This window comes from Nematolebias whitei, chromosome 3 (genome assembly GCF_014905685.2).
Source record: "Nematolebias whitei isolate Nwh7 chromosome 3, NemWhi1, whole genome shotgun sequence".
Classification (NCBI taxonomy): domain Eukaryota; kingdom Metazoa; phylum Chordata; class Actinopteri; order Cyprinodontiformes; family Rivulidae; genus Nematolebias; species Nematolebias whitei.
Window position 1 is genome coordinate 10,062,715 of NC_056500.1, and position 14,578 is coordinate 10,077,292.

Below are 14,578 nucleotides of genomic sequence, written 5' to 3' on the forward strand. Positions count from 1 at the left end.
TACTTTCTACATGTACTACTATCCCTACTTCGCGGTTTTTAACTTATCGCGGGGGTTCAGGGTACAGATCCACTGCGATAAACGAGGGACTACTGTATTCAGTTATTTAGTAAGTGCATGTTTTTCCATTTACAAAAGCGAAGTGGTTTTACAGGAACTTTTACGTGGAATGTAAAAAGTTGTCAATGTTTGCATGCAACTCTTTTTGTTGCTCATAAAACTTTGCACAAGTCTTCAAGTTCAGCAAACTCAAAGGCGTCTCTCCGACAGGACTGTAATCCTTAAAGACCGTGGATCACAAAGGACCTCTGTCAAAGCTGCAAGTCTGAGTCCAGCTCAGTCTCTCCACCCACATCTTTATTTTTTACCTGAACGCTGGACAGGCTGAAGTGAGCAGACATGAAAAGACTACACTGTATTCACATACTTGTATGTCATTTTAAAAAAAGAGAAAATATATACAGGATTGCATCTGCTGTCGTGTCCTTTGAGAAGAATCCCACCGCACAAGTTCAACTGTGGAGAAATAGCTGCTGCTTCAGGCAACGTAATTTAATTTGACAGGAGGAACAGTATCAACATAGTTGCTCTTGACCTCCTCACACCAGCTTTAAACTCTCAATTCCCCTCAACTAATATTTCTTTCCAACAATTTTTCTTTCCATCTTTTTTTCATCCCAGATCTCCTTCTAATGTCCCTCTGCTTGATGCCACCCTTTCCTCATTTATCCTGCTACTTTATCGCTGTGTTGGCCTTTCCATCTCCCCTATGTGCCAAGTCACCAATTATGCACATTTTGCTTTTTACTGTGTTGACAAATGCTGGTGTCAAGCCTAGTATGGTGCAAGTGTGCCACAAACAGGATGGTGGCAAAGAGGGCACACAGGACAATAAAGACAAGGACTATCAGCAGATATGCACAATATTTAACATTCTAACTGAAAGACAAAAGGAACAAGGTACAAACACCTGTGTGTGCAGAAAACACACTTTAAGACACATGGCACGGGGCGGATGAGTCTATCGAAGACAAGGAAGGGAAGGGATGGAGGGGAAGGATGTCCTGATGTTCTACAGTTGCCCAACAACAGAAAGACACATTAGGACTCCCAGGAAGAGGGAGGCGATGTCAGAACGAAAGAGAGTGAGAGACAGATGGACAGAAAATAATATGTCACAGAGAAAGAATAAGTTAGACAGAGAGAGGCAGAGAGGAGGAACAACAGAGGGAAAAAGCTGGAAACCGAGAGACAGCTGGCACTCTGGGGCACAGTGGATGGATAGCTCCTTGTTAGCATAGGCCTGACAGGCTGATGAGAGGGCTGCTGTCAGCCGATGCTGGGGCCGGCCCGGGCGATACGGGCAGGGCAGAGGCTGGGCTTGAGAGCTAGGGGGCCTCGATAGATGAAAGACATGGGGGGCGGGGTGCCCTCCCAACTGACTAGTTAGAAGACGGGCTGATGCTCCACCATTACACAGGCCTATGACAAGGCTGCACACATGACTGGCTGCTGCCCCTACATCACAACCGACTGGCTCTTTAAAAATATTTGGTGCCGTTCACCTCCGGTCACAAAACAGCAATAAGTCAAGTTGCAAAAGGATGTAAGATCATGATTTATTCTTTTGGGTTTGGTTGCCTGCGAGACGCGGCAGCCATGTACAGACAAACCGACATGCTGGGTTCACCGGGGGGCTTTAACACAGGCGGCATTAAGTGAAGGCAGAGGATATATATACTATATATGTGCGTTTCTTTCGATCTTGTTCCGCTTTCTTTTTTCCGTTTCTGCTTGGCTAACACACTGGAAAAGCGGAGGTGGTGAAAAGCAGCTGGATGGAACCAACAATGTCACCTACAATTCCTCCTCTTACATGTGCGCGAATCAGAAATATTACCTGTACATCCAGTGACTGATAGGGCTCATTTCAACACCGTGACAATCTGACAGCAATTAAACATCGCTCATCCTTAAAGGTGTTTGATCACATGACAATGGTGTGGATAATGAGTGCAGATATTTTCAGTTTACTGTGTATACATTCAGCTGGTTATGAGACTCATGGCTGCCGTTTTTGCTTAAACAAGGAGGTCAAGTTACGCCAACAGCAAAAATAACGCATCACAGGAGCAGTAATAACACTAGGCCTGCTTGTAATCCCACTGGGGATGTGAAAATACCTTTGTACTACATTGCCTGACATGTATCGCTACCAAACCAAAACACCTCTCCCTGAGGAAGATGGATGGATGGATGCAGAATTGCAGGAGATAAAAGGCTTACGGAGGTAAAGGTCTGACGTGGAGGCTCTTAAAATATTCTGCCGGCATACATTTGTTCGAAAAACAAGCCATGATTTGTCTTCAAGCTGAAGAATACTGTAAATCACACAAATATCACCTACCCCCCTTTTCCTACTGAAAAGAAAACCACTCTCACCCTTGAGTCTGATAATTTACATTGTGTACTGCTCGTGTCACAGCACAGTGTGATGCCTAAACCCTCAGCAGAGGTGCTGCTGGTCTGAAGGAGCTGTGGGGGAGACAGGTGAAATCCTCAGAGGGACGGGTAATCTTTACAGCTCCTCCTGATTATAGCTCCTCCGAGAGACCTTGAGAACTCTTCCCTGCAGCGCCCAACACCCCCAAAGGCCCCCAGCTGTTGGGTCTTCTGCAGACTTGCAGATACGTTGGCAGGAGCAGCTACGCTACAGATAAAACTTAGATGACATCACTTCCCTCTCCCATCTAATCTGTCATAAAGATTTGGCTCTGCTTCATCAGCTCCAAAGATAAGGGGGGGTTTGGGGGCTAAGAGTTCCTCCCTTATACAAACAGACAAAAAAGGCTTTAAATTACGAGACTAGTTGAAGCAAGTAATAATGGATAATTTAGGGCATTCTGGACATAAATATACTCCTGTCATACGGAACAAGCAGTCGTATTATTCAGCTGCAGAGTAGATTTCACAGCTTAGAGCTCGGAGCTTGAAGGGGGAGAAATGGGGGGGGGGGGGTAAACGCTCTCAGTACAACTATCAAACATGTCAGATAAGTTATTTTATCGTGCAATTTAGGGTTTGAAATCCTGCTGAAAGACTAATGAAAAGAATAATTCAAGTTCAAGGTTCTTTATTGTCATTCACATTACATGTGGTACATGAAGTGGAACGAAAGTGTGTACTCAAGGTCCCAGTTACACCCAAAAATAGCAGAAATATAAAGAATAAAAGAAACAGTATATAAGGATCTAAGATACACACTAAGCTATATGCTAAACAATACACTAAAGGATCTAAGGTACAGTATTCCTTCGCTAATTCGAGGGTCGTTTTTCGCAGATTCGCTATATTGCGGTTTTTCAAAGTAAGATTGGACATGACACAATTGGCTGATTGATGGATGAGACATGGATTGTTTATTTAAAATAAATTATTTTGCACCTGTGTGCAGCCCACAAATGGAAGGGGAAGCTCCCTCCTGCAGCCTGTCATGATCTCCTTCTCTGCCACGCACACACATTTCTCCTGCTGCAGCTTCATGAAAGGTTAACCCTTTGCTATCCAGAAGCACTGATCGACGTTTGTCTTCCAACTTCAAATTCTAAGTATGAAACATCATAAAATCATCATAATCACAAAATATAAAAGTGTTAACAGTTATTTTTAATTATTTTAGAACTTCTATGTTCAGTTGTTTCAGTGTAATTGATCAAGAAGTACATTTCTGCTCCGTGCTGCAGAGCTGCTGCACTTCTCTTTTCTTCAATTTAAATTTAAATACTTTAATATTTTAAATAAACAATCCATGCATGAACTGTTTATTTAAAATATTACAGTATTTAAATTGTTTATTTAAGGAGAGAGATTGGGAGTAACATGTGATGAGTGTGATTACAGCCTGGCACATGTCACGACCAAGTTTACTGAACTTGGACTTGGACTACTTTATCCCTACTTCGCAGTTTTTCACTTATCGTGGGCGGGCATGGTCCCAAACACCTGCCATAAATGAAGGACCGCTGTATATGCTAAATACTAATAATGTAAAACAATACGGAATATTAAACAGCAGCCCGAACACGAGTCTGTGGTGAGTAGATGGGTTTGAATGAATACAGCAGCATGAGATAATCAGCAGTACGAGATCAGCAGCATGGATAATCAGCAGCACAGATAAGTCACATAACCCAATTAAAGTGGTATTACAGTGATTTTCTTTTTTTACCTTACAATGATTATCTTTAGGTTAGGGATTCGTGAGACTAACAGCTTCAGGGTAGAAGCTGTAGCTGGATAGGCAGTCCCATACGTTCTTTATATAGTTGTAGTTGGTAATTTACCATCTAAATTTGACAATGACTGTTTATTATTAACTGAGCGATTTAGAGGGAAGCTTCTGAGGGAAACTCAGTCCTCACCTCCATCTACAGGTGTGCAGTGGAGAGCATCCTGTGCTCCAGCATCAACGTGTGACATGGAGGCTGCACAGCTGCAGAAAGAAAAGCTTTGCAGAGAGTGGTGAAGGCTGCACAGAAGTCTGCTGGAGTCAGTCTCCCCACCATCACAGACATCTACACCTCCAGATGCAGGAAGAGGGCCACCTGCATCATGAAGGACCCCACTCACCCAGCACACACACTTTTTGCCCCGCTCCCCTCAGGCAGGAGGTTAAGGAGCATTAAGTGTAGAACCACTAGAGTGAGGAACAGCTTCTACCCTGAGGATGTTAAACTCATGAATCTCTAACCAGAATAATCACTGTGAAAAATCACATCATGTTGCTGCTGATCTGTTTCATGTTGCTGCTGATCTGTTTCATCTTGCTGTGTTCATTCGTGCTCGTCTGCCCACACAGACTCATGTTCGTGCTGCTGTTTGGCATATTGTTTTTATGCTAATTAGTGCTTAGTGTATTATTTAGGTGATGTTTTCTTAGTTCATATCTTAGATCTTATTACTGTTTTTCTTTTACATTTTATTGTTGGATGTAACTGGGACCCTGCGTACACATATGGTGGAATGACAAACAAAGAACCTTGAATCTAACTGCAATGATCTTAATATATCCAAGACATAATTTTATAATATTTACAACTATTAGAGAACTTTTTTTTAGTTTGCCTACAGTGTTTACTTTTCATGCTTTTAGAGGGTCAGCAAAATAAGTTGAATTTACTACTGAGCAGATGAGGGTAAATTTTAAGGCAGGGTGGTGTTAAAGTCTTACGGAGACAGGAGTTAAAACTGCGTTTCAGACAGAAAGGGATAAGAAAAAACTCTTAAAAACATGCAGTCTATAAAAATTAAGTTAACGAGAACAACATGAGTTCAAAAGCTTGTGACCAAATAGATGACCTGTTAATACAAAATATCATTCAGGTAGATGCAGAAGTTCAGTTTTCCTTATTTCCAGCTTCTATGTGACAGGTGTGATGAAATAGCTGCATGCACATGATAAAATAACTGGACAGAAAGGACTCACAGTGCTAAGCTTGCTTGAGGTAATGATGATGCGTCGTTCGTGAAGCATACTGGCGTAGAGTTGGAGCATGTTGTTGGTGTCCACAGCCACGAAGTACTCAGTCAGGTTCCTCTGCAAATTGAGACATTTTCAGCTTGAAAACAAACTGAGTGTAGCTTGATTGCATTAATGCTACAGACTGTAAGTGTCTTATGTGCTGAAGTCAGATGCCAACTGGCTGAAAAACAGCCTGCCACAACAATTGAAGACTGATCTGCATTGAAAATAACCCTTTTGGTCTTTGATCCATCAAAAATAGTCATGTTCAGAAAACGGATCGCATTTCATTCAAAGTCTGAGTGACTGATAATTGTTGTCATCGAACGTCCCTCGCCGTAAAGATTTAAGCTTGAATTTGAACACGAGAACCAACAAGAACGTGCTCTCAGTTTGAATCTTTTATGCCAATCACTCAGAGCATTAAAGCACGAGAGCACCGCAGGAGATAAAACCGAAACAAGAGCATGACGCAATAATTTCAAACGGTGACATGTGTATTAGATTAAAAACGATTAGAGACGGAAATGTTTCCATAAGGGACGGATCTTGTCTTTATCTCGCTTTCCTTTCCTTTTTCATGAGCACTTACACTCTCAGGGATGGTTGGCAGTCCATTGATATCCGGGGCAATGAAGTAGGAGTGCTGCAAAAACAGAAACACACACAAACATGTTGGAAAAAGAAGAGGGAAGGTCACAAGTGAAGCATAGCACTTATTCAGAAGAGAATGAGGGGAAGAGGGGAGAAAAAGGCCGTTCACTTTGTTCTATGATTTATGGCTCATCTTCTGCTCTGTCTATATGAATTGCTGAGCTGGTGTCTGAACTGTGGCAACGCTTTTATCAGGCCTGCAGAACAGAGAGAGCTCAATAGCAGCTCTGCTCCCAACAGACACACACTGTGGTGATGTCTCCGGTGGAAAACCCGAGTCTTTATTTAAGCATTAAAAAGGTTTGCAGAGTGCCAACACACACACATACGCACGCACAAGCACGAGTGCACATCCACACTGGTGCACACGCACATAGGTTGTTTAGAGGATCACAGGGCTGCCTGTCTCACTTTGGGAGAGCAGGGCAGGTTCAGTGTTCAGATCAAAGGGGCCTGAGAGAGGTGCTGTTTGGAGGTATAAACCACCAAGAGAAACACACTGTTGTGTCTCTAACATGTGCACACACACATGCACACAGGTCCTTGGTACACCTGTATTTCTCTGGGCCATCCCTCAACCATCTGTTGCCTTTTGTCGTTTAAATCCATTGTGGTATGAACTGTGTTTGCTACGGTGGCCCTAAGGTGTAAATGAACAACATTTGAAAAAACGGAATCACGTAAGAAAAAACGGAATTGCATGTGAAAATTTTTTTTTTATTTCATTTGAAAAAATGTAATTACATTTGAAAAGAAAAAATAAACCCTGAATCACATTTGAAAAAAACAGAACGCCCTTTGAAAAAACGGCATTACATTAAGCCAAACAGGAAGTTTTTTTTTCTTTATTAACAGCATAAAACCGAACAACAGAACAATATACAGTTCACACACAGCGGAGATACAGTTAGCAGGCTATCCTTTAACCTGTAGAATTTTTTTTTTTTTATTAAAACTGAAGAAACTTGTATTCTTTTAGCATATGTGCTACATTAAATTAAACAGCTAATCTCTGGTACACTTGCTAATGTTTTCTAACTAGCACACACTAGGTTGGTTAGTTGTGGACAAATCTATTTATTTATAGTTTGCAAAAATGGGGGGGGGGGCTCACCTCGTGTTACTTTTATCGTTGAAATAATCATGGTTATGTATACAATATTAGTAATGCCGCGCGAGTAAAACTACAATGTAAAACTAAAATGTATAACTGAAACGTCTGTCAACAAAACTTCACTACCTTGAAGATCCTTCAGAGTTTTTCCAGCGCCATATGTTCTTCAAGCTTGAACAAAACCATTTCTACAGGCTAAAGGATAGCCTGGTAATTGTATCTCCGTTGTGTGTGCACTGTATGTTGTTCTGTTGTTCGGTTTTATGCTGATAATAAAGTTAAAAAAAAAAAAAAAACTTCCTGTTTGGCTTAATGTAATTCCATTTTTTTCAAACGTCATTCCATTTTTTTCAAACGTAATTCTGTTTTTTGCCATGTGATTCTGGCCACTTCCGCTTTGGTTTAATGCAATTCCATTTTTTCAAATGTTGTTGTGATTTTGTTGTTTTTGTTGTTTTTTCAAATGTAATTCCATTTTTTTTATTATTATATTGTTCATTTACACCTTAGGGCCACCGCTGTTTGCAGTTTTAAAAGTAAAACCCTTCAGAGTTCAGGTTTGTGATTAGAACTCAAACTATTGATGACATTTATTAAGCTCCTCTTGTGCGTGCGCGCGCGCGTGTGTGTGATGCTATGCTAGGCTAATAAACAGTTACCATGTTGTCTGACTACTGAGAATTGCTCCTGGAAGAAAGGATCAAGGTCAAACTCTTAAACTTACAAAACATTCAGCTCTTTCAGTTGCACCTTTAGCAACATGCACCCCAAAATGTGTCAGAGGGGGATTAAATATTGATCACTGAAAAAAAGAGAAAAGCAGATCTGCTCCTCAGATCAAACAGCTGGATTTATGTAACGTACTGATAAGAGTGTGTAAAATAATTAAAACCCCTCAACCCAAAGAATCCCAACCACCAAAGAATACAAGAATATAATGTCCAAAAATTATAATAATGAAATATAAATATCCTACTGTTAATGTGTAAAATTTAGCTGCTTCCATTTTTTAATTATTGCATCAAAACTGCCCCAGTACCTATTTGTGCTAATTCAAAACCATTTTCAAATTTGCATAAATTGCATCATGACAGAAATCTTTACAGAAGTGGATAATCACTCAGTGAGGCACTTTTTATCAGTTGACAAAAATGTGATTAGAAGGGGTTAAAAACTACAGACTCTTAATAATCTACAAAACAAACTCAATATTTTCCCCCATAAGCGCATGTGTAATAAATAAATAAAAAGGTGAAAACAATTATTATGAGTAAACACTTGTTTCATTCCCAGGGGATGGTCATTGTTGTAGCTGAGCGGAGCTTACTGAAGATAAAGAGGCATCACAAACAAACTGGGACCAACATCCAGGGCTTTTCCTCCTGACTTTTTGTTTTCCCAAATCAAAAGATAAATGTGCACGTTATTTTTCAACACCTACATGCCCTATTATATACGACAAATGAATTTATTGAAACGTAAGAAATAATGGTCATAGTTTTATTCATAATTTGCACAGCTACCATTAAAACACATTGAAAGCAAGTCTATAATTGTTATTTGACAATTTATAATAGACGTGGGCAACTTAAGGCCCGAGGGCCAAAAATTGCCCTGGGACAGTCTCTATCAGGACCCAATATCCTTAGTTTAGAAAAAAAAAAAAAATCTTTTTTAATAAAGATTGATTTAAAAAGTAGCAATTTATCAACAAGACTTAAGGAAATTCAAATTAAACATCTTGCACAAAACATTTTTAAGTCGTTGTTTTTTGAATGTCCAGAGGACCAGACTTAAATTTTTAGATGTTTTCTACCTGGATTATTGAGCATACATCAGGATATTTTTAAGTCATGTTTCCAGAACTAGACTGAACCTTAAACACTTAGAAACACAAATATATACATTCGTTTTGCATAGTTCCACTAACGTATAACATGTTAAGCTAATGTGTAAAACATGTTAAGCTAACATGTATTATTGTCACAAGAGCCAGTTTACAGAATACGTCTTTTATTCCTAAAGGATTTTGGAAATACAATAGTCCCTCGATTATTGTGGAGGATCCATACCCTGAAGCCCCGCGATAAGTGAAAAACTGCAAAGTAGGAGTAGTACAAGTAGTAGTTTATTTTAGTTTTACATGTCATGATTTCGGCTCTCTGCCACGGCTGCACTGTGAGCTCTCAGCCACGCCCACTTCTCTGCTGTAGAACGGAGATCGACAGAGGAGGAAGGAGACGGGAGGAGGAGCTGCAAGAGGACGTTTCTCCTGCAGTGCGGGCTGCACACAGGTGCAGCTGGTGCTAAATTATTTAAAATAATTCATTTTAAATAAGAATTTCATGCCGATCATGCTGCTCATCCATCAACCAGCCAGTTGTATGTCATGTTCAATCTTATTTTGAAAAACCGCGATAGATCGAGTCTGCGAAAAACGAACCAGGAAGTAGAGAGGGACTACTGTACTTGTTTTATAAAGCATGCTATAACTATGTAAAGGAAAATATCTTCTAGATTATCTGTCTTAAAGAAAATTTATTTTCTAATTCTCTATGCGGCCCTTTGGAAAAAAAATGTTGCCCACATCTGATTTATAACCAGACCAACATTTTAATTGACTTTATATTGTCTGTAATATTTACACAAATGAATGAGCGAATGGTAAAGTTATTTGCTAGAGCTGACCAGATGTTTATCCCCAGCAAAAAGGCTTAACATTATATTTACTGGATGAACTTGTATATCATCTAATTTATTGCAGCTTGAGGAGCAGTTGAGTTTTCTGCTTAACAAGTTTTCTGACTCAAAACATGCGAAGGAAAAAAAAAAGCGTGTTTTTTTTTTTCAAGCTCACAAAGGAAGACAAATACTAGATTTGTTCCTAATGAGTTAAATTAAATGTACTTTTTAAATAAATCTACTTTTATTTGTATAAAATCGGTGATGCATTTTAAAATCAGAGCAAACTGCCATTTATCACAAAACTATACATTTATTTTACTTTTGTTTTATATTTGAAAGGCAAATAGAAACAAACTAGAATGAGAATATTTTAAAATGTAAAAGCGATTGTAGACAAACAAGCTCCATGAAAATATAAAGGAATCGAGTCATACCTCAGAGAAAACAAATCAATTCCATATAAAACAACTACAGTACAGTCAGTTTCCTTATGTTAGTTCCTTTCTTGTACTTTGAGCTAAATAACGCTCCCCTGTTGGTGTACAAATACATGGCACCGTGGTAATCACAAGCCGTGCTCCTTAATGCAAGCGCAGCCTTCATTGGCTGCTTGTTTGCTCATCTGCCTTTCTTTTTGTGCTTTCGAAGACTTGTTTGTACAAAAAAAAACACACGTTGGAAGTGGGTTAACTGGAAAAGCATCAAGCAGATTTTTTTAAACACAATTGCCTTTGCTTTAAACATAAAGAGAAAAAAAAACTTTTGATATTCAGAGAGAGAATATAGGAGAGTGGAAGGGCATTAATCATTTACAAAGTTTGATTGTTTTCCAGAGGAGAAGAAACGCACACCCAGGCCCAGGATAGTTTCTTTTTTGTGTGTCATATTTAAAATATAAAGTGCAGCTTATTTGGCCATATTGAAAATCAGCGGCTCCCATGCGATTAGTACAGAAGCAGTTCAGCCTCCTCCCCTCCACCCTCCGCTGCCGCTCACTCACTCCTCTCCACTCACCGGCTCCTTGCTTCGCCGATCTCCCAGTACTTGCCCAGTGGCAATATACAAGTGCTCATTCTTGCACGATAAGACAAGGAGAGAGAGCAAAGCAGGGTTCACATGTGAAAGGGGACAATGATTCTGCCACAATAAAATAAAACAAAACAAAAAGTCTTTAAGGGAATAATTCTGCTTTATCAATTAAACACCAAACCAGTGGCTTCTCTAGAGGCCATCACCTCTGCTCTCCGGGGCTGCTGCTTCACTGAGTTTGAGATAAATAAGTTTTACTTAAAACTAACACAAAGAGAAATTTACCTTATTAACCTGCACACAGACACACCGATTACCTCATATACCATATTTTCCGGCGTATAAGTCGCAGGTTTTTTGCACAGATTTGTCAGTCCTGCGACTTATACGCTGAAGTGACTTATGTACATTTTTTTCTTCCATATTCATAACGCAATTTTTGACTGACGCTTTAAATTTCGAAGAATTGGAACAGCGAGACCTCCCGTGCGCACTCGCTTCACTCAGCGGGTGCAGACGGAGGAACGCAGGAGAGCTAGCAGCTCTGACCGCAATGGATGGATGGATGGCGCCGCACCACCCAAGCAAAATGAAGCTGTTTTGACTATTAAATAAATTAGAGATGCACTGATCCGATACCAATATCGGTATCAGTTCCGATATCGGGAAGAAAAAAAAAACCCCTTCTGGATCGGGTATCGTGACAATGCGATCGATCCATGACTGGGCAGATTTATTCACTCTAATACTGAGTGACGTCACGCGCTAGCGAACTCACTGCGCAGATTGTTTTCAAAATGGAGCGAGCGAAAGGATCAGCCATCTGGAACTATTTCACACAACCTCAGCCAACACATTCGACAGCTACGTGCAATACGTGCGCAGTGACAGTTCCAGGGGGTGTCACTAAAACTTCCAGTTATAACACTACCAACTTAAACAAGCATCTCCAGAGATTTCACCAAAAAGAGCACGCTGAGTTTGTTGAACGGAATTCAGCACTGTTTTTCGGTATCAGATGAGTATCGGATCGTTAATAGTTTTGACACCAAACGTCAGGTATCGGTATCGCAAGTGGAAAAAGTGGATCGGTGCATCCCTAAAATAAATGCATAATAAAACACAACGACTCACCGGTGGCGCATAATAAATGCAACTTATACGCCGAAGTGGCTTATATGCCGGAAAGTACGGTATTTTTGTTAAACTGATTTGTTGTAAATTCATGTGTGTGATCGTATAAATATCCCTCAGAGATCATAGCTGCAGAGACGACCTACGGTTGCTGCTTTAATTGGTTTAAAGAAGAGGAGTTCGTCCTTGAGGACAAAGGACGCTGAAGCTCTTTTGATCCCATCGTGGTGTGAAGTCTCCGCTGAGATTGTGACTTCAGCAGACTCGCTGAAAACCTTCACGCTCGGCGTAAACAGGGCGGGCGTCGGGATGTGACTGTTTTGTGTTGGCAGCGTTCTATCAGCCGTTGTGTCAGAGTTAACTCAAACAGAAGCTGACTTTGACGGACCTGGGCTCGTTAAGCCGTTTCACTTCTTTTTGATAAGCAGGAGACATGATGAGTTGTGAAAGGACCCTTCAACTTTAAACATGTCCAGCTTGAGCTTATCACAAGGAAACCTGTAAGCGCCACTTCTGGTTTCCAAACGGTGTCAGTCTGGGCTCCGAGTCTCTGCTCCTGCCCGACGTGTCTTCACCTCCTCCTGCTCTGCACTCCACGTCTCCTCTGCCTTTCCTTCGTTTAATCTCTCACATCTCAACCTCTGCACTTTGTCCATGTCCCTGTTTTTGCTCTTCTTCTTTCTTCCACGTGTCAATTCCAATTTAATTCTCATTACGTTTCACTTTTAGCCTCCTTACGTTGTCAGCGTCTCACTACTTTTAACTACTTCAGCCAACTGTTTTCCCCTCCTCTGATGCAACACGCCGCTGCAGCTTTCCCTCTTCCCGTGTCACGCTCAGCTGTCTTGGATCTGATCTAGCAGAAGATGTATACGGTACCTACCACACTCAGGCTGACTGGCGTGAAAGGCTTTGGCACAGGCAGCTCATAGAGAGAATTCAGCATGTCGTTCAAGTCATTTTCCTGAGGGAGGAAAACAAATGGAAGAAAAAAAAAAAAGAATGAAAAAACAAACGCACACAAACAAACAGGGCACATATGATTTAAATTTACTCGTTGCGTTGATGTCACAAGTTATGTGTCAATCTTAACAACTGTGCTGGGACAGGCGCTGCCGCAGACCAGAGGGTAATCCTGCAGCAAGGCCTGAAGGGCTCCACAACATCCGACTGACATATGTTTAACAAGAAATGGCGAGGTTAAAAGACGGCTTAGATGCTTATTATCCGGCAGCGCTGATTTACGTCCGAGAGCGGCCTGTCGCTAATTAACCGGGGGTCCCCACTCCAAAAACAGGGGCTTCAGAGAAGCGTCAGAGAGCTAGCACGACCACAAAACAGGCCGTGAGATCATTCGTTCAGCATTTATGAGTTCTTGCCCGAGTTCATGCTTGATGTTTACACTCTCATGTCTTCTGCAAGGAATAAAAAATATATAAAATGGGCAACAATAACAGCACAACTTGCCCTCTAACTTCTGTAAAAGTAGTTAGTGAAGCTGCTGGAGAGGTTGAACTTTACTGTTTAGCTTTTTTCCTTTGATGCCCTCTCCAGGAACTTTATTTTGGTCTTGGCTTTGAGCCGATGCTTCTGTGAGAAAATAATGCGCGTGTGTGTGTGCAAGCCACAGAATAAGAGAAGCGATAGGTGGCAATATACAGTAAGTGGAGGAAAAGGAAAGGAGGGAGGGGTGTTGGGGTGTGTGCAATCGAACAGCCTCCTGTCAAGAGAGGCTCAATGCTCACACGCATGGTCAGCAACACGGCCTGGGGAAACAGTTCATTTACCCCTCGCCTTAAACCCTCATCGCTCTTCTGTCTTCCCTCGTCTGTCAACATCTCCCTCTCGCCTGAAACGGACAGCGGGGTAAATAGAAACCAAATCATGCACGCTAACATTTCAGTCACCCAGGATTTTCAGCAGGCTTTCCGTCTCTCCCCTCCTCACTCACAAACTGTCCTTTTCTGTTTGTACTTCCTCTCACCACGTTAGATTATCCCACCGAAATCCTTTCAGCTGAACAACTTTGTGCACGGATGTTGATTGTTTATGTGACGCGACTGTCTTTTTGTGCGAGACACTTTGTCCTGATCACATTCCCCCGAGGATGCTGGGAAAAGCAGTGACTACATGACAATTGAAAAGTGGTCCCAAAGCTCTCTGTGTGTCTCCCTTGCTCCGTCTCCCCATCTCTCCTTCCTCCCCGCCCCTCTCCTCAGTCTAAACAGGAGAACATCACCTACACCCTATGCACTAGACGTGCACATCCCTCCACTTTGTTGCATATTTTACAGTTCCCCTCCTTTTGCGAGTACAATGCAGTGAATAGTCAGGGGAGCAGAGCTTTTGTGGAGTGTGTACGTGCGTGTGTTTTTCTTAACAATTTGTTTTCCAGTAAATCATCAGGAATAACTTTCCATGTCAGATCAGCATTTGGTCTG

The 14,578-nt window shown here is 41.2% G+C and overlaps 1 protein-coding gene across 1 annotated transcript in view; it reads right to left on the minus strand.

Annotated features, from left to right (window-relative positions):
- dennd1b (DENN/MADD domain containing 1B) overlaps window positions 1-14,578 on the minus strand; it is a 136,803-nt gene that overhangs the window by 66,568 nt on the left and 55,657 nt on the right. The window contains exons 7-9 of the mRNA XM_037697971.1: window positions 13,021-13,101; window positions 6,114-6,167; window positions 5,486-5,596 (exon numbers count right to left, since the gene is read on the minus strand). Of these exons, the coding sequence (XP_037553899.1) occupies window positions 5,486-5,596; window positions 6,114-6,167; window positions 13,021-13,101 (246 nt within the window). The remainder of the gene's footprint in view (window positions 1-5,485; window positions 5,597-6,113; window positions 6,168-13,020; window positions 13,102-14,578) is intronic.